We start from the raw sequence: 22,600 nt of genomic DNA on the forward strand, positions 1-22,600 counted from the left end.
ATTACACCAAAAACAAGCCTAATAATGAGTGATGGAACAGTACACCTTGTAAGCAATGTCCTTGGACTGTGTACAAGGAAAAGGACAAGCTTAGATCAATATCTGTGAAATAAATTCAATACTACAAAATATATATACCTAATACTTTTACATAATATGTTTTACAAATAAAAACAAAATTCCCGGACACTTTATCCACTGATACTATAAGATACTTATGCATCTCTCTAATGTATTCTTTAACCTCAGGTTTACTTAAAACTGATTAGTTTTCTATTGAGCTGTACATCCTTCTAATATATCTCAGTGTCATATTTATTCTATTCCATCAGTTTTGAAATTCCTCTAGTCAGACCCTATACTTAAGACTTAACTATAAAATTGATATTTAATTTTAAAATAACCTCCTCTAACCTATGCTCACTAAACCTACAAAGTTTTTTTTCATAATTCATTCTTTGTATCATAATTCTTTTCAGTTCCTCATTTTGAATAATATCCAATTTCCAGTATACACATGCCTAACTTCACTAAAACAAAATTCAGACTTATTGCAGTCACACATTCCTAAGTAAATGCTCCTGAAACTTTCTTGGTTAACGTCCTTAAAAAACTTACTGTAGTTAAATAATACATTACCTATATTCAGATCTAGTCTGTAGCTAATACTTATATGTTTAATATCAACCAGCAAAGTTCCTGTGTCCTCATATTTAATTATTGTATTTAAACAGCAGATAGAATCAAAGGAGCTACTATATATATATATATATATATATATATATATATAGTTAATTAGAGGTTGAAATAGCCTCATTAAGGGATAATGATATCCAATGATTTACTGGTTCATTGCCTAGTATATTTTGTGAATAGTAATATTTATAAAATAGTAGGTCTAAATATAAATCTAGGTTTATAAATATTCAAAAGAAAATTTAGAAAATGGAGTTGTAACATTAATATAATTTATTAACTGCAAAAATCCAACATATTCTCTTAAAGATGTTTCAGTTTAGCCTAAAGATTAAATTACAATAATTAAATCATTGTATTAGGCAAAATCTCATTGGAGGAGTAGAAAAAATACACCGTTAGGTTATTAGGTGTTGTGTTTTCAAATCATCTCAGCAGAAGATATATATATCTTCATCATCATTTGATATCCATTCTGCTGTCTGTTTTGACATGGTTTCTATAGCTTAGTGCCTTTCCTAACACCAATCACTTTACAAATTGTACTGGATGCTTTTTACGTGGCACCACTTGCAGTGAGGTCACCAAGTAGCTTGCTGTACAAGACTCCTCAATTGGGGTGGGGGAGTAGTATTGGGAGACAGAAAAGGTTCTCACATTTGAAGAGAGACATGGCTACCTCAGATGAAGAGAGAGAGAGAGGAGAGAGACAGACAGTGAAGATGTTCTGGGGAGGGGTCAGGGGCCATACACCCAAGTTACAGGGTGGTGTATATAGTGAAATGGACCAGGGATTGGAGAGGGTGGCTAGATAGGGGAGCTCACAAGATTTTGAAAGGAGCATAGGAGCTAGAGATGGGAAGGGATTCCCCTGTGCTTCTAGCTTCCACTCTTCTTTTGAAATCTTTGAACTTCTCCACATGCCTACACTCTTCAACCAATCCCTGGTCCACTTCACTAAGTATATTTATATATATATATATATATATGAGGGGGTGCTGAAAAGCTTTGGGTAGAAGAAAATGCAGGAGGATCAGTTAATTATGATTTTATTCAATATATTCCCCTCTCAGATTCACACACTTATTGCAGCAGTCCTTCAGTTTTTCCAAGCCCAGTAAAAGAACTCAGAAGGTTGGGTCTCCAACCAGGCCTTTCACAATACCCTTAAAGCCAGGAACTTCTCAGCACCTCCTCGTACACACACACACACACACACACATCCATACAAATTTTTATAAACACACAGACACAAGTGATGATGGCTACTGCTACTTCTAATTTTAATGTCCATCTTCATTTGATATAACATTTCATTGTATTTGAGTGTCTTTTTATGCTTTGATTTCAAATCCCCTACAAGTCTACTTTGCTTTTCATTGTTCTGAGACCAATAAATGAAGAATGATAATCAATGCAGTCAACTATATCTTAGAATGTACATGTTCATATTTTTCTTGGATTTGCTGATCTGGAGAAAGCTTTCAATAGGACTACATATGAAGTAGTGACAAGTAGTCATTGAGAGAGTTAAGGGTGGAAGGATACTTGGTTAGAGTAGTGATGATGATGTGTGAAAGAGAACACTGTTGTAAGGATGAAAGACAGCAACAGTGATTAGTTTAAAGTGAAGATTGATATTAAAGGCATCTTTATTTATTTTAGTAGCATCTTTACAGAGTTTTAGTAGTACCCAAAAACACCACGTGTCTCAAGAACCCATAGTCCAATTTATATGAAACTTGTTGTATTCATGTTTCAGGGATACCTTACCTTCAGAGTATTTTCCTTTTATGCGCCGGTTTAGCTGTATTAAATTACAGACAAGCATGCACACAAGCAAGCAAGCAATCACAGAGTTTTAGTAGTATATATATATATATATAGATAAATGCATGCATGCATGTATATACCTGTATCAAAGCAAGTTTTAATACCTGTGTTTAAAAGTGCTGCATTTAGTAAAATACTTAGGGATCTCTTACAGTTTTGAAATACTTATAGAAAATGTCTAAATGTACAGGTGTGTCAAGTAGTCTGTATAAAATCAGGTGCTTAAGTTGTCTGCAGCCTATCACTTTATATTTGTTGCTGTATTATCAGTATAGTTTTTTTTTTGTTTTTTTTTATCTTTTAACTATATCAAATTTAATTTTCCAGTCAACTCTCCACATGGTTCCATCTCCTCTGTCAGTATTCCTGATATAAAACAGCTGCGTGAATTTCATGGGGATGAGTGGCTGCTATACTATGAAAACATACGGCAAGATAGAGAATGTATTACAACACACTCAGCACCTACATCTCGCAAAGTCTCTCCCCAACAGCAAGAACTGCCAAAACCATTGCCAAAACTTGAATACAGTTCTGATACTTCTATTGACGAAGGACCTTATCTTGGTCATATGTCTTCCAAGGAAAAATTGTTTGTGGACTCTGATACAGAACAGTCAGATGAAGTTTCTATCATCACTCCTCCAAGTGAAGAGAATGACAATGTTAAAGAGTATCCTGATAGTGATGAGTTCAAAGATGATGTTGTAGATTTCAAAAATGAAAGCAATTTTGGTAAGTTTTAAGCACTTTATTCTTTTGTTTTTGTTTTGTCATTTGTTTCCAATGCTTTTAAGAATTTTTAATCTGATTAAACAAAGACAAGAAATTTAAATGTATTGGGAGCCCTCCCTTCCTGAACCATGTCATTGTCTATCATTCATCATCAAACTCAGCCCAGAAGTCCTTGTCTTCAGTTCTGTCTGTGGCATTCTTGTCTTCAGAGTTCAATCCATTAATCTCATAGCCATCTTCACCCACTGCATGCTCATGGCACACAGCATACTGACTCCTCCCATCAAATGAATTTCTTTCTTTGCAACTGTGACATCACCCTGCTGGCCATTAACATCCATCCCCACTACTACATCAATGTCATCCATAACCTTGTCAACCACAGTCACTTGTAACTCATTTGGCATTTCCTGTACTGCCATTGTAACGCCTTTACACCTAGCCTTCACTGCACCCCCATCTTATGCTGGTTATTCCACTCCAGTTTTTAGCCATTTTCTGAGTCATAAGGATTGTGGTGCAGCCCTTGTTTGTGAATGCCTTTTTTTCCCTTCATCAGAACCTTTATTACAGGTAGTGAATGCAGGAGCACTGACTTAGTTGATGGGGCAGCTCCAGCATAGTATCCCCCTGCTAATTTTCCATTTCCTTGATTGCAGTGCATTGCTACATGATCAGCTTGGTCACACTGGTAGCAAATCACTTTGGGCTTTGGCTTTTTACAGTTCCTAACTATGTGTAGACCTTGAAACCTTAAACACTGGTTGTCAGGTAGGTGCCGGCTGGATGAGACGTGTGCTGTCTTTGCTGTTTGATTCTTGCCACTTTATTCAACTAAGCCCTGCAACATCATGGATGTTGTTACAAAAAATGAGATCACAGTTGGAAGTCTTTTGATTGTAATTCTGCTAGATTGTGGCTGACTAGGGCTAAAGAACAGCTGCAGCAGAGGATGAAAACAAAGAGAATTATAAAAACATTAGTGTTAATATTTAATATTCAGGCTGTTGCTTAATGAATTCCTAATTCTATATTTTCTATATAAGCCAATGAAGGAGTATTTATGTCATTGTTCAGCTTCTAGAAAGGCAACCAAATATCACTCAGATGACATATTCGCTGTACATAAATAAAAAAAATACATTTATGTGTATGTATATATGAATGTGTGCAAATGAAAATATGTATGAATGTTAATTGATGATGATGATATAATAAAAATATAAAACTTCTAGCATTTACAATTATCAATTTGCAGGTATGGAGGCAGAACCATGGATTGTCAAATTGAGTTCTAATGAAGATAGTGAAATCTTTGTGTCAGCAAATGAACGTTTTCTTATTGAGAAAGATATGTATGGCCAACTGCTTGATCGTCTGGACATGAAGTGTTTGCGATTTATGTCTGTTTTGATGAGAGGTAGTGAATATGTAGTTGAACTGAAATTTGACTATGTTAAATCAAACCGCAGGGTACGAACTTATATCATGAGCAGCAAAGAAGAATCAGAGGTAACAAACTCTTACTTTAATTAATAATTTTTTCATTCTGTGAAAGTCATTGAGATTGGGGAAAATTTAGCATGAATTCCATTAATTTGGAAGTCTCTGATTTAGATTGATTGTGATTTTATATGCCTTTGTTGTATTTTTTTGCATTTAAAGAAATTGCTTGTGTATTGCTACCTTTCACTGTATCATTGGCTTGGCTAGCAGTGTAATTAAAACTCCTGGTTAGCTTAATTCTACTGTTAGTTTCTATAACAATAAAGTATGATTAGCTACCTCAATGGTGGAATCATGTCAGCTGCTACTATACTGTAGGCTACTACAGCAGTACAGTAATGCTGGCTGTCACAAAATAATGTTCATGAGATTCATGCATACTTGCAATCAGTTTCAGTAATTTATTCCTGATGGCATCCTTAAAATTTTCAGTGAACTTATAAATAATGAAAAGTATAAATATAGCACAAGAAACATAGTGTTCCATTTCATAAGGGAAATTATTAATTCCTCTTTGTCTATTGAAGCATGTAATATTTGTTGCGTACTCATTAATTTACAAATAGATTTTGGTATCTGACTTCGTAAAACAATCACTCTGTAAATCAATGAATTTTCTTTTTTTTTTTTTTATTTATAAAGTATTCCTTCTGCTGCTGTGTCCTTATTTCAGTTACATGAACTATAGTCTTTGATGCCCTGTTTTTGTCAAGAACTATCCACAATATGTACTTTATTCTCTGCTTTGTAATTTGTGATTTTTTTTTTACACAAAATTATGTTTACCCCTAATTTTTATCCTGATGTTTTGTATTAAATTTCTTCTGTCATCTATAGGTGCTATGTGATAAGAAGCTTGCTTCCCAACCCCATCAGTCTTGGTTCAGTGTCTTCTACTATAGTCTTGTGCTAACCAAAACCTTGTGAATGTATGTGGTAGAGAGAAACTGAAAAAAGCCCATTAAGTATATAAGAAGACCTGTACTCCAAAGCAGAAGTGTTAAGACTGGTCCCTCCGGTAGTGAAAAAACGCTTGTGGAAGTGCCATGTAAAAGCACCTGTGCAGTGCCATGTAAAAGTGCCCATGCAGTGCCACATGAAAGCGCCCATGTGGCACCTTGTAAAGGTACCTGTGTGTTCCCATGTAAAAGCACCTGTGCAGTACCACGTAAAAGCACCCATGTAGTGCTACATAAAAGCACCCATGTGGTACCACATGAAAACACCCAGCACACTCTGTAGAGTGGTTGGTGTTAGGAAGGGCATCCAGCTGTAGAAAGCATGCCAAATCAGACTGGAGCCTGGTGCAGCCCTTGACTTGCCAGCTCTGGTCAAACCATCCAGTCCATGCCAGTATTGACAAATGGATATTAAATGATGATGATGATATATATATATATGTGTCTTTGTGTTTGTCCTGCCCCTACTGCTTGACAACCGTTGTTAGTGTGTTTACATCCCCATAACTTAACGGCTCATCAAAAGAGACCGATAGAATAATAAATGTCCTGCGATTGATTTGTTCGACCAAAACTCTTTAAGGCAGTGCCCCAGCATGGCTGCAGCCAAATGACTGAAACAAATAAAAGATATGATACACAAGTAAAAATGGTGTGTGTGTGTGTGTGTGCGTGTGCGTGTGTGTGTGTGTGTGTGTGTGTGTGTTCAGAAAACCCAAATGATATTTAAAATTTCACCATATTTTAAATTTTAGGAGCTTGGTCGTCTTTTGCAACCTTATTTGGAGGCTCAAGTTGCAAAAGCCAATGTCAGAGAATTTTTACATTTTTTGGTAAGTGTAGAAAATATGAACTGTTATCATTAATACTGTTTGTTGCTGCTGTTTTTTGTCCTTGTTATTGTTTATCACTAGGTTAACCTTGAACATGTTGACTTATTATCAAAAGTGTTTTGTCTTTTTGTATACTAACTCTTATGTTAGTATATTTCTGCTAAAATATGCTGTCTTTGTTCCTGTTAATTTTGGATATTATGAAGAATTTAGTGAAATAACATTATTATTATTATTATTATTATTATTAAGCTAGTGTTTGGGACATAAATTAATATGAAGTTTCAATGAAAGGTTTTAATTCAGATCTTTTAAATCAAGAAATTTGCATCATAGAACCAGTGGCAGTTTTAGGCAGGTTGATTAGAAAAAAAATGTAGTACATTGGACAATATACTTTTTCTAAGATGATAAGGTGTGATTTGAAGGAGATTTGACTGCTGTTTCAAGTGATCAAGTAGTCGTTCCTTTGTTGACTCATCTTTTGCAGTTGTTGTTGTCATCTGAACAATAATGCAACAGAAAGAGTAGCAGAAATAATAGTTTTGTGCAGGATTTAATTTTGTTCCACTTTTTGGGATCAAATTCCCTCATGTTCAACTTTGTGTTTCACTTTTTTAATCTTGTTGATTTGCTCAATTATTCTCTTGCCTCCAGCTTAATTAAAAAGGTAGCTGTATCTTTCTCTGACAATATAATGTAAAATTATGATGAGTGTCATGGAGTAATGCTACTATTTCAGTTGCAAACTTTAACTACCTCATGATGCCTACTTACAGTTGGAAAAAGAGGACCCGAGAGACATATACTGTTAATAGAGCAGTTAACCCCTAATTTGCTCATTTGACATTCTTTCAACTTGGTTAGCTGTGATTTATAACTGGACTAAGGATTTTCTTGATACTACCCAAATATATCTTTCACCAGAAACAATTATAAGAAAATATGTTCCTTGTGCCAGTGGCATGTAAAAGCACCCACTACACTCTCGGAGTGGTTGGCGTTAGGAAGAGCATCCAGCTGTAGAAATTCTGCCAGATCAGATTGGAGCCCGGTGCAGCCATCTGGCTTGCCAGTCCTCAGTCAAACCGTCCAACCCATGCCAGCATGAAAAGCGGATGTTAAACGATGATGATGATGATGATGAAACAGATATAAGTTAACTAAATAATAAAGGGTAAAGACCCCCTTTGGTTATGAATATCTATGGGATTGCACCTAGAAAGTTCCCCTCCAAGGCACAAGTCTTGACAAGGTTATTTATGGAAGATTAGCAGTCACCCATGTATACCGGCCTTCCTTCTCCATGCCACCAGTGTTAACCAGGGATAAAGCAGAGGCCAGTGATGTCGCAACTCATTTCCACAGCTGAGTGAACTGGAGCAGCATGAAATAAAGTGTCTTGCTCAAGAACACAACACACAACCTAGTCTAGGAACTGAATTCACTGCCTCATAATTGTGAACCTGACACTCTAACTACTGAACCATGTGCCTTCACTAACTGAATAATAAACAATGATAAAAACTGTTTTGAGATATCACAAGTTATGGCAATATTGCAATACTTTTATTGCTTACTAATATATAAATATTATAATTGACTTGTAATTTTTTCCTTTTTTTCTGTGTAATTGCAATTAATTTCTTATCTATTTTCTAGTGTCTGAAATGCTCACATGAATTTTCAAAAGAAATTGGTTCAACAAAACGAGAAGGTTAGTTGGCTTCCTTCAATGATCTTCAATTTCAGTTTCAAATGTTTTAAAATTAATTGTTGGTGTGAACAGATTCCCTTAACTTATACCACTAGTGTCCTGTAGAAAAAGCATAACAGTCAACAATTGGCATTTCCTTCTTACATGATGATATAAGTTACTTGTGTTTAGGAAAAGAAACCAGTAATTCAATTGCTAAAACCGACAATTGCATTCTTGTTAAATCTTGTTTGCTTTTTTGAGTAGGTATGAATGGCCTATATTGTCCATTGGGAGCTGGTAATATTCATGCATCTTTCAATGCTTTTAGCAAGCATAAAAATTGTGAAATTGCTTCAGTTTAGAATAGAAATTGCTCCATAGCTTTTCTTGGTTTGTTAAGAACTTACTCCTACTTCAAGAGCTTTCACAGAGGTTAAATATTATTCTTGCACACATGCATACACACATACATTGAGTGCTGTCTAAAGGCATGGGTACATTGGGCATTGCCCATGGGCCTCATGAGTCTAGGGACTCAAATCTGATCTAGGTACGCTGTAGCTTGCTTTCAATAAATAAATATTACTGGGTTCCATGATTTTGATTTACTTGGGGGCCATCTTAGCAACATTATAATGTTGCTAAGACGGCCCTGTACACACACACACAATATATACTTACATGCAGACATAATTACAGAAAATAGAACTTTGCAGATAATAAATCACGTGTTTGAGATTGTGTGAACTGAACAGAATACCAGAAAGAATTTGTAACCTTTGTTAGTGTCTGCTTATCGTATGTTTGGTTACTTAGGATAAAACGTACACCTGTAATGGTATGTAGAGAGTTGTAACCAGATTGATATAATTAATAGTACATTTTCTGTTTGTGTATTGTTTATTGTGTCTTGAGTGTGCAAGCATGATTATGTAATGTTGTCACAATATGAGTAACTAAAGTTCATTATTTATGGGATAGGTAATGTTTCTTTAATGTATATGTGGCCCAAACAACCTACACACATATTTACATACATACTATGATAATGTATGTAGATATGCATGTGTGTATGTAAGAGAGAGAGAAATTGAGTATATTACCATAGAAAAAGTTGGTAGTTCTTTATTTCTTGTAAAGGTAATGGTTCTTTAAAATATATGTGGATCAAACCTTCAACTCTTGTTTGATTGATTATATGTGTGTCTGGGAAAGGTAGTACTTCATTGTATGATAAATCTGGATCAAAACTTTCTGTTTGGTCTTGCATGTATAATAGATCTTGTGCTTTCCATAAAACCTTGTTATTTAGATTTTTTGTAATGATAAATGATGAAACCCCAGCAGTACTAAACAGAGTTGTGGAGTAACTTTATTCAATATTTTAGTCTTAGTTACAAAATGAGAATACTAAATCCTCTTCATTTAAAAAAAGTTATTGAATGAATTTATTTTTGTTCATTATTTAGAATTATTTAGACAAGCTGTGAGAATTCTTAGAGTATTACAAAATTGATTTGCAGTATTTGTTCTGATACTTTATGTTCAGATCCCACTAAGATTTGCTTTGATGTTCATCCTTTTGGAGTTGATAAAATAAATTATCATTCAAGTACTGGGTTCATGGTATCAATTATCTATCTCACACCACAAATTGTTGTCCTTATAACCTTTATTAGAAACAATTATTTCACATTAAGAAAGCTTTTATTGTTTTTCTTTGACACTTGTTAAATTGCTGTTATGCGAACGTCCTAACAATTTTGTTTTACACTCTATAAAAGTATAAATAACTGGAATGTTATCTCTTTCTAGCTGATTCAGTAGACGAATGTCAGAAATGTGGAAGTAAAAATGTGGTTCAACAGGAATCTCCGCCGTCAGTAATGCCCAGCAATAACACACCACAAGAATCCTTTTCCTCAACTGTGAAACAGTCATTTTTAGGTTTATTTTCCAAGTGAGTTGGTTGCACTGCAACCTTCTTTTTCATTTATGCACTTGGTATGGAGCATCTGTCTCACTGCATACTTTGCTTCACTCTCAATCCCACCATTGGTTGCTGCAGCTTGCCATTTCCCTCTTCTCTTGCTTTCACCTTATTTCTTTTTTTCACCATTTCTTCTTCTTCACTGCACATTTCTCACATGTTCCTTTTTTAGTCTTGTTTTTGATAATTGTATCAAATATGTATGTGTGTGTGTGTGTGTGTGTGAGAGAGAGAGAGAGAGAGAGAGAGAGAGAGAGAGAGAGAGAGAGAGAGAGAGAGATAACTCTTACCTAAAATTAAAGATTCAACTTTGTTGATTTTGTTTTTGGCAATAAGATTGATACTTATGAAATTCATATTATGAACATCAGTTAGACATTTCACATTTGTTAAGCAAATGGAATTCTTTTAGGAAATTGGAAGTTTCATTGGCTTACGGAAATACAGATTGTTCCAATAGCTCTTAGAAAAACATTTTAAAACCAATTACAAAATACTTTGACATGTAATATTATTTTCAAAAATGGTGACAGTTTGGTTTTATTTGTGTGTATAATATATATATATATATATATATATATATATATATATATATATATATATATATATATGTATATATATGAATTCATTCCAAAAGTTGATGTGAAAATTACTGCATACATCTTGAAATTATGCTTTTTATAAATTACATAATGTTTATTCAAAAGTAATAGAAGAATTGGTTAACTTCTTGTTTAGTCTAATGTATAAAAAGTTAAGGCTAAATTAGAATGTTGTTTGAATGTCTGTCTGTTGAAATATCTACTTGAAATACAGATATTAAAAAAATGGATTAAAAATATTCAGACAACATGTTTGAGAGTCATATTATAGGAAGTCAAGTGTTAATGTGAGAAGAATAATGCCAAGCTTACATCTGACTGTTTTGCTGATAAGTTCATGATTAACTGGATGCCTGGCTAAGCATTGGTATAATGCTAGAATCTGCAATGTCAAAGATGTATTTGCTATATGCAATATAGTTTAGGTGTTGTTTGAAAGAGCTGGTTCCCTAGCAAGTTTGATTTAGAAAACAAAAGTTGACCATGATGATGCTAATAGAAAATAGCTAAAATTATAATAATGGAAATTAATTGAATTATTATGATACATTGCATTTGTTTATTCAAGCTTCAAAAACCACCCCCAAAACAATAACAATTCCTTTCACAAATGCTGTTATCAATGGAAAAGCTAACATATATCCATATACATGTCTATTTGAATGTTCCTTGTACAGAAGTATCTTAAATTTTTTTCTATTTTAAATCCCTGAACTAACTGCTTTTAATTAATGATTATTAGTTCATTTCCATTTTTTATTCAACAACAAAATATCAGATGTACATAAGAAAACTTTATTTACTCAGTTTATTTTATAAAAATAGGAATATATTTTTATCAAAAACAATATTTTTTATATATAAATTATATATTATATTTCAAGATATGATATGATAAATTATTTTTGTAAGTGGAGTGTTACTCAAAATATTTTTGTTACTTGTTTTGAATACTTTAACAATTCCACTAAAATTGGTAGACAAATATTTTATCTATGAATTTAGTTGAAACTGACAGACTAAATTTTTTTAATGTTTTAATGCGATTACTTGGCATTGGAAGAAAGTGTGAATTTTAACCCTTTCACTGTGAAATTAAATTTCATGGTTATTTCAGTAATAATGCTATTTTTGGTAGATATATTAACTACCAAAATTGACTTGCAGAAAAAAATTTTCTTCAAATCATTTGACCTCAATAAACTTAATGTATCTCAACAGAAATTAGTTCTGAATATCTGCTTTCTGCAGTAAAAAGATTAATTTTTGTTGTTCATGAGAGATTTTTTTAAAAATTTACAAATGAATTCTGACATCAAATTCTCTGCTTTCTAGGGTTAAAAAAATGTCAAAATCCTAGATCTTTTTACGATTTGGAGTTATTCAAAGGGTTGTTTGATACTTAATTCCAGTTTCTATTGAGTTTTAATTTTGTGGATGAGACACAAAGGTCCTACTGAACAGAACAATAGTCTGGCATTAGGTAACTTTCTCTTTGAAATATTTGCATAAACTGATACATGTACAAGTGGCCTATTCAGAGACACAACAAAATATCAACATATACCATGCTCAGAACTAGAGAAATTCTGCCATGTATTATTATTTAGAAAAATATTTGTATTACACTAAATACTAGAAAGAAAAAATAACTGCATTGTCTTGAAATTTAACTGAATCCAGTGAAACAGTGGTAAACCTGCAAGATAAAACCTATTCAATCTAGCCAATAAGGGAACCTCTATTCTATGTACAGGCAGGCTGCACTAGTTAAAAAATTCAAGGTAATTTTTCCTTAGGTATATCATTCAGAAAATCTTGCAGGTTGCAGGTGAACAATGACTGCTCTATGCAGCCTCTTTAAATGCTAGGAATAGTAGTCAAATTTCCCTCATATCACAACCTACCCTATTGAGCACTAGAATCGATCTAATCAACTTAGCCCTTCGCCTGAAATTGCTGGCATTGTACCAAAATTTGAAGCCAATATTACAAAGGCTAGTGGATGGTTAAATCGGCAGAGTGTCATACAAAATGCTGGGCAAAATTTAGTTACAATTGTTTTACATTCTGAGTTCAAACCCTGCCAGAGTCAACTTTGCTTTTCATCTATACAGAGTTGATAAAGATCAGTGCTGGAGATAAGTTCAGTTACCGTTCCCCTTTTCCTACCAATGTTTGGTTGTGTTAAAGTCAGAAAGCAATATTTAATTTCATATGAAGATATGTAAATATGAAAATAAATAAAACATTTTCATATGAAAGCACATTATAATATTAAACATGTTACCTACATACAGAAAAAAAACAACGTAAATCTTGTTTGATACACATCAGAGTATATATTTAATAATTTATGTAATTTTTAACTAAATTAAACTAAAAGCAATTGACCAATCATATTCTATCTACTTTGTCTTTCTCCATTGAATCTACTATGGCTAATGTCTTTTATTTTTTTATTTATTGCTTGTCCCTTGCAATTAACCTCAGCTTCCTGTTTGTATTTATTTTCCCTGTTATGAAAATACCCACTACTTTTAACCTGTTGTCAAGCTAATCTAATTCTAAACTTTGAATTAAAAGCTTTCTTCCTGCTATTTAATGCCTTGGTTTCATTTCTTTGCCTCTTTTGTATATTTCTTTCATTTCCTTATTTTATGCTTCCGATTGTTGTTATTTTTCTTCTTTCATTAATTCAATTTAACTACTGTACATTTCTATTCTTTCCATGATAACATGGCTTTCAACGTTTCTGCAAATGCATGTATTTTCATGAATTGTACTATACCCAGATTTTCCCTCCCCAATGATAATGTGAATTGCTCAACAATTTTGTGGGACTGGTATCTATTTTCAGCCAAGATGACTGCAGCATGTAGAGGTAATGTACCTTGCTTAAGACTACAATGTGATACAAAAATGGTAGGATTGTAATTAACGACCTTTTTCACTTGTAGTCTAGTAGCAACAACTAATCAGCAAATGTTCTTACCTCAACCACATTACTTTTAATGTTAGCCACTCTAGTGAACTACAGCACTTCTTACCTTAGTCACTGATCTTCATATTCAGCCTCTGCATCACTTTCCTCAATCATTCAGTTCAAAATTTACAAACAGCACCTCTTTTAAATTACCCACACAATGATTTCCATAATATGCTATAACTTCCATAACTTTAATATGTTAAAACATGGTTCAAATTGTTTTATTCCTCTCTAAAATTTAGGAAACGGTAACAGGATACAAACTTAGGAAATGTTTTGGTTATCTACTATAATAATAATCTTGTGTGTTTCTCCATCACAACATATGAATGAGAAAGGAAGGAGTGATAGATGAATAAAGAAGGAAAGAAGGAAGGAAGGAAGGGGTGGTGGCAAACTAGTAGTGGGATAATGGAAAATCTATGGTGAAAAATAATCAAACAGCCTTTCAACTCTAAGTATATGTGTGTGTATGTAAAAGGGAGGTATGTGAATGTTTGTGTGTGTGTGTGTGTGTGTGTGTGTGCAATGGAAGTGGGATGGTGAACATTCAACACTGGAAAGAAAAATCAAACAGCATTTCAACTGGGTGAGTATATGTGTGTATGCGTGCATGTGTACAAGGGAAGTATGTGAATGTTTGTGTGTGTGAACCAGTGTTCTTTCAGTAACAAACGATGATTGATGTCATCTCAAAAGACAACCACTAGATAACATGGACAAGTGTATTAATTTGATTTACCATCCATATTCTATCTGTGTTACAAATAATTATTACTATCACACACAGCTACACAATCATATACAAACTCATTAGAGAAAATAATTATTGCCTGAGTGTATCAAGAATATGGAACAACTGCAGTTGAAAGGTATATTATAAATACACATCTTAATTTAACAGTTTATACATGTCCCTAATTTATTTATATAAAATACTACAATTAGCCATCATATTTGACAGTATGGGGCCAGCTAGTTGATAATAATAATAATAATAATAATAATAATACTATTGCCTTTTCAACTAGTAGACTGTCACTCTAACAACTTATACAGGCATGACAGTCTATGGTTTAATACATTAGATTTGAAAGAGTCAATGACGAAACATCTATATGATCACTCAACCTGCTAGAAATATCAGCCAAATCTCCTTCAAATCATACTCAACCATTTTAAGAAAGACAGGATACATTAAAGGATGTAACCTGGATGAACTATGTTAAAAAAAAAATGGTGGAACATTTTTGATCAAAGGTTGATTTGATTTTTGACAGACCTGGGGCTAAAAGAAACCCAACTAATTTAATATTGAAATAAGACTTGGCTTGATAGACATAGATGCGTAATTGTCCAACCAAGATGTACATACATTATTTAAACATAATTAGATAGATAATTATACGAATATAGATGTATATACATTGTGTAAACATGACTAGACAGATAGTTATCCAAACACAGGTCTCCAGACTCCAATTGTCCGTTTAGGTATGATTTCTATAGCTGGATGCTCTTCCTAACATCAACCACTTCACAGAGTGTAATGAGTGCTTTTTACATGGTACCAGCGCTGGTGCTTTTTATGTAACACCATTACTGGCCTTCTTATGTAGCACCAACACTGCTTCTTTTTACATGATATCAGCATCAGTGGGGTTGTCAAGTAGCTTGCAAGACAGAGACCTCTCAGCTGAGGGAAGTGGCTGTGTGTCAGGCGAGAGGTTTAAGTATGATAGAGGAACAAAGGCAGTCAGAGTGAGGGAGAGAGAAATATACGGTGCTGGAAATGTACTGGGACCTACCCACAGGGAACAGTGATAATATAAGTAGTGCAGAGTGGATAGAGGGGGATGTTCCGTTAGAGTGTGAGGGTTGAGGTTTAGAGATGAGGAAGACATGACTGTAACAAGTGATGGTGAGAGAAATTAGAATGGCTGAGAGGGAGGTGTGGTAGATATGTGAGGACATGGAGAGGCATGTAAGGGAGAGTGGAGAGAGCTGCGTGAGTGAGGTGCATGAAGGAGAGTGGAAGGGAGGGTCTGCAGCAGGTGGTCGTAGTGATGGGAAGATGAGTTGGGGGAGGGGAAGTTTTGACAGAGGACTGGTTATGTGTGTATATGTGTGAGGGGGAGGGTGTGTCTATGAATGACATGTCTGTATGTATGGATGACCACTATTTTACTCAACTTGATGTGTCTTCTCAAGCCCAGCAAATCACCAGAAGTCTTGGTTCTTCTCATCTATGTGAAACTCAACATCTGTAGACCATTTGTTACCACTTCATCCCACATCTTCTGTGTCTAGTCCTTCCACATGTTCCCTCCACAATTAGAGATCAGCACTTTCTTCTGTAGCTGTCTTCACCTATACACATCACATGACCTTACCAGCACAGTCTTCTCTTTTGCACACTATATCTGATGCTTCTTAAACCCAACTTTTTTCTTAAATCATTTACACTCCATCATACATGCACACTGACATTATCCATCCAGCAGAGAATGCTGGCTTCATTTCTTTCAAGCTTCCATATGTCTTCTGTAGTCACAGCCTATGTTTCACTGCCATGTAGCATATCTGTTTGTACACAGGCATCATACAGTCGGCTTGTAATTTTGAATAAGAAGCTCTTTGTTACCAACAAAGGTAGTAGCTCTCTGAACTTTGCCCAGCCTGTTCTTATCCTAGTAACTATACTTTCAGAGCTTCCTCCTCCACTGCTAACTTTGTCACCTTGGTAACAGAAGCTATCTACTACTCCTAAGAATCCCCTCCAGACATTTGAGGAAATCTGTTTTCTGTACATTCTTAATGTTTAATGCACTTGTAGATCTGCCACACACAAATGCTACTTTCTCTGTTAACCTTCCTGCAATACCACTGCACCTTTTATGGATCCATAGCTTGCTCTAAGTACACTGCGTATGGAATTTCTACATACACCTTTTCTATATATCAAGCAGGACCACCTCTCTGAAGGGATTAGTAATTTATCAGTTTTCCTACTTACTAGGACTTTGGTCTTTGCTAAGTTAACTCTAAGGCTCTTTGATCCCAGAACTTGCTTCCATGCCTGAAATTTTTTCTCTAGTTGATTCAGCTACGAGAACAAGGTCATCAGCAGAGAGAAGCTTCCAAGGGCTGCCTGTCTTAAATTTCTGTTATATCCTGGAGGACTATGATGAACAAGAGAAGGCTCAGAACTGATGCTTGGTGAATTCCTAGGAATTCCTGATAATAGGTATGGGAGAGTGAGATGTGTAAGGGAAGTTGTGATATCTTTAAGCCTTTCTCAAGAATATCAGTGATATAACTGAAGAGAAAGGATCCCAACAGGTGAAACCAATTATGATCCATAATCTCACTCCTGCAGAAGCATTTGAATCCTACTTCCATATCATGTGTGAGTGGTTTAAAGTTGGGTTATATTAGAATTTGGTGACTTAAGTCAATTCTAACTGGAGTAGAAAGCTGGTTGTTGATTTAAATCCAGTAAAGTATTTACTGTTATTGCCGGTGGCACGTGAAAAAACATTCGAGCGAGGCCGTTGCCAGTGCCGCTGGACTGGCTCCTGTGCAGGTGGCACGTAAAAAAACACCATTTTGAGTGTGGCTGTTGCCAGAACTGCCTGACTGGCCCTTTTGCCGGTGGCATGTAAAAGCACCCACTACACTCTTGGAGTGGTTGGTGTTAGGAAGGGCATCCAGCTGTAGAAACTCTGCCTGATCAGATTGGACTCTGGTGCAGTCATCTGGTTTGCTAGTCCTCAGTCAAATCGTCCAACCCATGCTAGCATGGAAAGCAGACGTTAAACGCTGATGATGATGATGATGATGATGATGTTAGTACCAAGCTAACCCTGAACAAGGAATTATATGATCAAAAGTATTTCAGTTTTTCTCATCTTGTTGTTTTTGTGTTGTCCTATGTGTCCTACCTTTCTTTTCTAAACAGGTAGGATGTAATCCGAGGAGACATTACTTGCTACTTCTAGTAGATTGACTGCCTAAAGTAGTGGTTTCCAACTAGGGTGTCATGAAACCCTCGAACTGTGATACTCAGCTTTTTCTCCAAGGACCCCTTTTATGTAAATGAATTTTCTCATTGACTCTAACCCTTTGAAAGTCTGTCTACTCAAACCATTTATTCACCAACAACTTTGGTCTTTGCTAAATTAACTCCGTTTCCCAGTTTCATCTCTCAGTTACAAGATGTGTCTGTGTGTGTGAAAGTGAAAGAGAAAGAAAGAGACTTAGTAATTATACAGTTGTAGTTCTTGAGAATTTTGAACACAGCCCATGCTCTCCCACCACTTAGCCATACTATATTTGTGAGTATCACATTGGGAACCTCTTCCCTTGGGTGTGATAGACAGTATCATGAGAGATGTAAGATTTCCCCCGAGGCTGCCATTTTCTCTATTGCAGTTAAACAAGAGTGTTGCATACCATAAATATAGAAATGAGAGAGATTGTGATGCAGCCAGTAAACATTAGAAACCACTGGAGTAAAGGTTTCTTCTTGTATAGAAATGAAGTAACTTTTAGAGTAAAAGACATCAGATAGTCATATTCTTTTCAAAATATGTTAGTAATAGAAAGAAGCAATTCCAGCCAGCCAGGTTACAAGATGAGAATTATTAAACATTTGCTTCGTATGTAAGTATATAGTTTTTTTTTGGGGGGGGAGGGATGGGAGAGTTGTTACATTTGACTCTTTATCAAGTATTTTCATCACAAATGGTTCCAAATGTTAGTAAAACAATAGCAAGAGTGACGGAAGGAAATTCTTTTAGAAATTGTTAATAATTTTGCAATATAAAAGTAGTTTTGTGTGCAGGAGTGGTTTTTACATAGGAGAGATTTTTGACTAATTTTGTAATATATCTTTAACCAAGGGAAGGTGTGTTCATTTGTTGTTTTTTTTTATCAAGTGTTTATTTCCTTTATACATTTGATGATTTTAAAAGGGGGCTGGTGTTTATTTGTGTGCATAAATGCAGGAACAAAATTTGCTTTGTGGAGTGCGAACCCAGGTCCAATCCAAGATGTCCAGTGTTTTCATTGCCCCACCACCATAAAATAAAAAAATTTAGGGAGTTTACTTGCACTCCCCAGGTCCTGGGCTGATGTTTGTGTGTGTTGGGGGTGGGGGGTAAGAATATTCTCCAAAATTAGGCTGAGCTGTTTGCTATTAAATCTCAAAAGTTGTGAGACTTTTCTATTGTATGAATGAGAATCTTTGTGGCAACTAAACTGAAAAATAAACCAGTGAAGAATTCTACATTATTATCCAACCTGCTAAAAAAAAACAACCAAATCTTAAATTATATCCTACTTTTTTAAAAAAAATAAGGACCTGCAAAAAGACTGGATGATCTCAACTAAATCATCTTTGACCAAATGTCTACTTGAACAGGTTTGACTTTCGACCAAACACCAAAATTCCTATGAAATATCCATTATTTGTACATAAGTTTAATTTTTGCTCCAATCAAAATCCATTTAAAGCATTCTTTTATTTATTCTTTATTCTTTTACTTGTTTTAGTCATTTGACTGCAGCCATGCTGAAGCACCGCCTTTAGTCAAACAAATCAACTGCAGGACTTATTCTTTGTAAGCCTAGTACTTATTCTATCGGTCTCTTTTGCCGAACTGCTAAGTCACGGGGACCTAAAGTCAAGCAATAGTGGCGGGGATAAACACAGAAACGCACACACACACACACACACACACACATATATATATACAATGGACTTCTTTCTGTTTCCATCTGTTAAATCCACTCACAAGGTTTTGGTCAGCCCGAGGCTATAGTAGAAGACACTTGCTCTAGGTGCCATGCAGTGGGACTGAACCCAGAACCATGTGGTTGAGAAGCAAGCTTCTTACCACACAACCACTCCTGTGCCTATGAGAACTTTTTGTGCAAAATTCATGTACTGTGTCAAGAATAAATCTGCGGGCAAGTTATCGATTATGATTAAATTCATACACAAGACATAAGTGAATATAGAAGCCCCAAGTTGGAATCCAAGTTCTGTGCCTAGTAAAAACTTAAAACATATCTGTGCATCTAAGCATTTTCTTAACTTTGTTTCAAATAAAGAAGACTAAATGAACTAAATTAATTTTATTGTGACTTCTAGTGCAGAAGTAAATTAAATTCCATATAGTAGCTTAAAAAAAGAATATTTCTAATCTATGAAGATGTTGATTAGATAATATGGTTGCCCTACTTATTTGCTTAATTACATCAGATTTTTTTTTAGGAGTCTAGGTTAGATTAACTTCAAAGATTCTGTTCCAGCTGTCTCATCTTACATCACATTGTGGAGAGGTAGAAGAAAAGAAATTTGGTTGGTCTTTTTACAGCAACTTATAATTGCAGCAGTCTGTAATTTGAAACAAAGCAATGCATAGCATTCCTGTTGGCAGTTAACTGTAGATGTTAGTTAATTATTGGAGAGATAGAGTGGAGTAAGTGAAGAAGTAGAAGCTATTGAGTGTTTTAATTATGGTGTATGTTTATATAAAAAGCAGTTGTTTGGTGTAGTTTTATCAACATCCAATACAAGTTAGAGCAAGCAAACGTATGAAATCAGATCAGCCACTAGTTTAAAAAAATTTTTTTTTATTCTTTTCATGAATATTGTTAATTTCTCTTAAGTTTTTGTATTGAAGACTAAAGAGGGAGGCACAATCCCAAGTATGGGAACACACACAATACACTTGTCTATTCTTTTCTTGATGATCTTGTGTTACTCTTCCTATAAACAATACTAAAGCTTTCTTAGTATCTCTTTCTTGGAAACAATGTATTCTTCAAGAATCTATTCTAGCTTCAATTTCACTGCTCCAATTGCAAACCTGCAATAATAGAAATATAATATTCAATACAAAACGTCACCTATATATTCTTATCACTTAAGATATTGCTGAAAAAAATGGGTATATTTCATCATTTTTAGATTTGCTTATGAGAACACAATGTTGATAATAGGAGTGCAAATTTTTATGCAAGGAAGCTTTTAGCATCAAATTTGTGTTCTTTCTTTGAATATAAAGCACAATTTAAAGCTTCTCTTCATTGTATCAATAAAGTATGATTGTTGACATGTCAAAATTACATTGTTTGCTCATATTTCTTGATCAAGTCTTTGAAAAACAACTACAGTAATATATTTATTCTCATGTATACTTCTACAACTCATTATCATAAAACAAATTAAATTTTGATTTAGAAAAAATAACTGAATTTTACTATTTGTTTTTGTAGTATTATTTTGAAATTATATAAACAAGAAAAAATTGTAATTCATCTCCTGTTGTGTGCAAAGCTGATTTGTTCTAGAACAGTGGTTTTTAATTTGGTTGATATTGCCTGCTTAGGCATTGTATGCTTATAAGAGGGCAGCAAATGTTAAGGGGTAAGGTGGGTTTAGAGGGATCATGATTTTTCTTAAAATATTTTCAAAGAAATCTTTGTTGGGATCAAACTATGAATCGGCCATTGTGTTTTCAGTGAGCAGAAAATATGATGGATGATCTGTCAAGATCAATATAATTTATAATTTTATTGTATAAGTTCTCATCTTCTTTCATAATTTCTATAAAATTTAACATAGAAAGCATTAATCCACAGAATTTTCTAAAAGTGTCTGTCATAGTAAAAGAAAATATGGATAATGAAAGAACAAAAAAAAAAGTCACTGAACAAAAATTAGCTTCTTTTTAATTGAAATAACCATTTTTTTTTCTCTCAAAATACATGAAGGGAACATTTGTAAAATAGTAGTGTCTGTGAAAGCAGGTGCTGAGCTACAAAAGGTTGAGGTGTTCTGACATACACACTATTGCAGCTATTCCCTGTATTCTAAGAATGTCGAAGAGTAGTTGTTTCACCTTCATATGGCTCTGAGCACAATTGCCATGTGTGATTTTGTGGATAGATCATACAGATTTTCAATGAGCAACTTTCAATCTCTTACAAACCACAATTCTATTAGATATCTGTGATCTGTTTGTATAATTTTAAATAAGAATCTCTTTCTTATAGCAAAATGTTTAATTAGCTGTTAATATACTAAATACCAAAAATATAAAATAAAATACAAAATAAATAGAAAGCAGCATTAACTCATTCTGACAAAGAAAGCAACATGCTGTTAGCTTGTCAGAGAAAATGCTTACTGGTATTTTTTCTGAATCTTTACATTCTGAGTTTAAATCCTACTGAGGTCAACTTTACCTTTCATTTTGGGATCAATGAAATAAATCCCAGTTTAGCATTGGGGTCAATGTAATTGATTTATCCCCTCCCACTGAAATTGCTGACCAAAATTTGAAATCATTCATTCATTCTAACAACAATGGACCAAGCTGCTCTTTTTTTTTTCTTTTTTAAAAAATTTTTTTTTAGGGATGGGTACAATCAACTAATTTAACTTCAGCATCTCAGCATATGAATAGTAGTTTTTCTTGGGAAGATGTAAAGTAGTGTTGATGGACTTTGAGCTTAGATTCAAGACAGACAAGACTTAATATTGCAAACTATTTAGTCTGTTTATTCTAATTCACCACACTTGTAAAGAAGCAAAACAATAGCTATTTATTTATAGGAGTGGCTAAAGAGCCAAATGTAAATTCTGTCAGTAAATTTCTATTGTGTTAAGGCTCAGAGAGGCTGGAAGATAGAATCAATGTAGAGAATATAGTAATTATGTTCCTTTGATATATTTATTCTCATG

At 34.2% G+C, this 22,600-nt stretch overlaps 1 protein-coding gene across 4 annotated transcripts in view; it reads left to right on the forward strand.

The window, feature by feature from the left end:
• LOC106878643 (serine/threonine-protein kinase 11-interacting protein) overlaps positions 1-22,600 on the forward strand; it is an 88,893-nt gene that overhangs the window by 44,549 nt on the left and 21,744 nt on the right. For all 4 annotated transcript variants that reach the window (XM_014927947.3, XM_089350593.1, XM_014927940.3 and 1 more), the window contains exons 12-16: positions 2,857-3,264; positions 4,523-4,776; positions 6,485-6,562; positions 8,225-8,279; positions 10,077-10,221. In XM_014927947.3, the coding sequence (XP_014783433.1) occupies positions 2,857-3,264; positions 4,523-4,776; positions 6,485-6,562; positions 8,225-8,279; positions 10,077-10,221 (940 nt within the window). The remainder of the gene's footprint in view (positions 1-2,856; positions 3,265-4,522; positions 4,777-6,484; positions 6,563-8,224; positions 8,280-10,076; positions 10,222-22,600) is intronic.

The sequence above is a fragment of the Octopus bimaculoides genome, chromosome 4 (genome assembly GCF_046866305.1).
Source record: "Octopus bimaculoides isolate indiv1 chromosome 4, ASM4686630v1, whole genome shotgun sequence".
In the NCBI taxonomy this organism is placed as follows: Eukaryota; Metazoa; Mollusca; class Cephalopoda; order Octopoda; family Octopodidae; genus Octopus; species Octopus bimaculoides.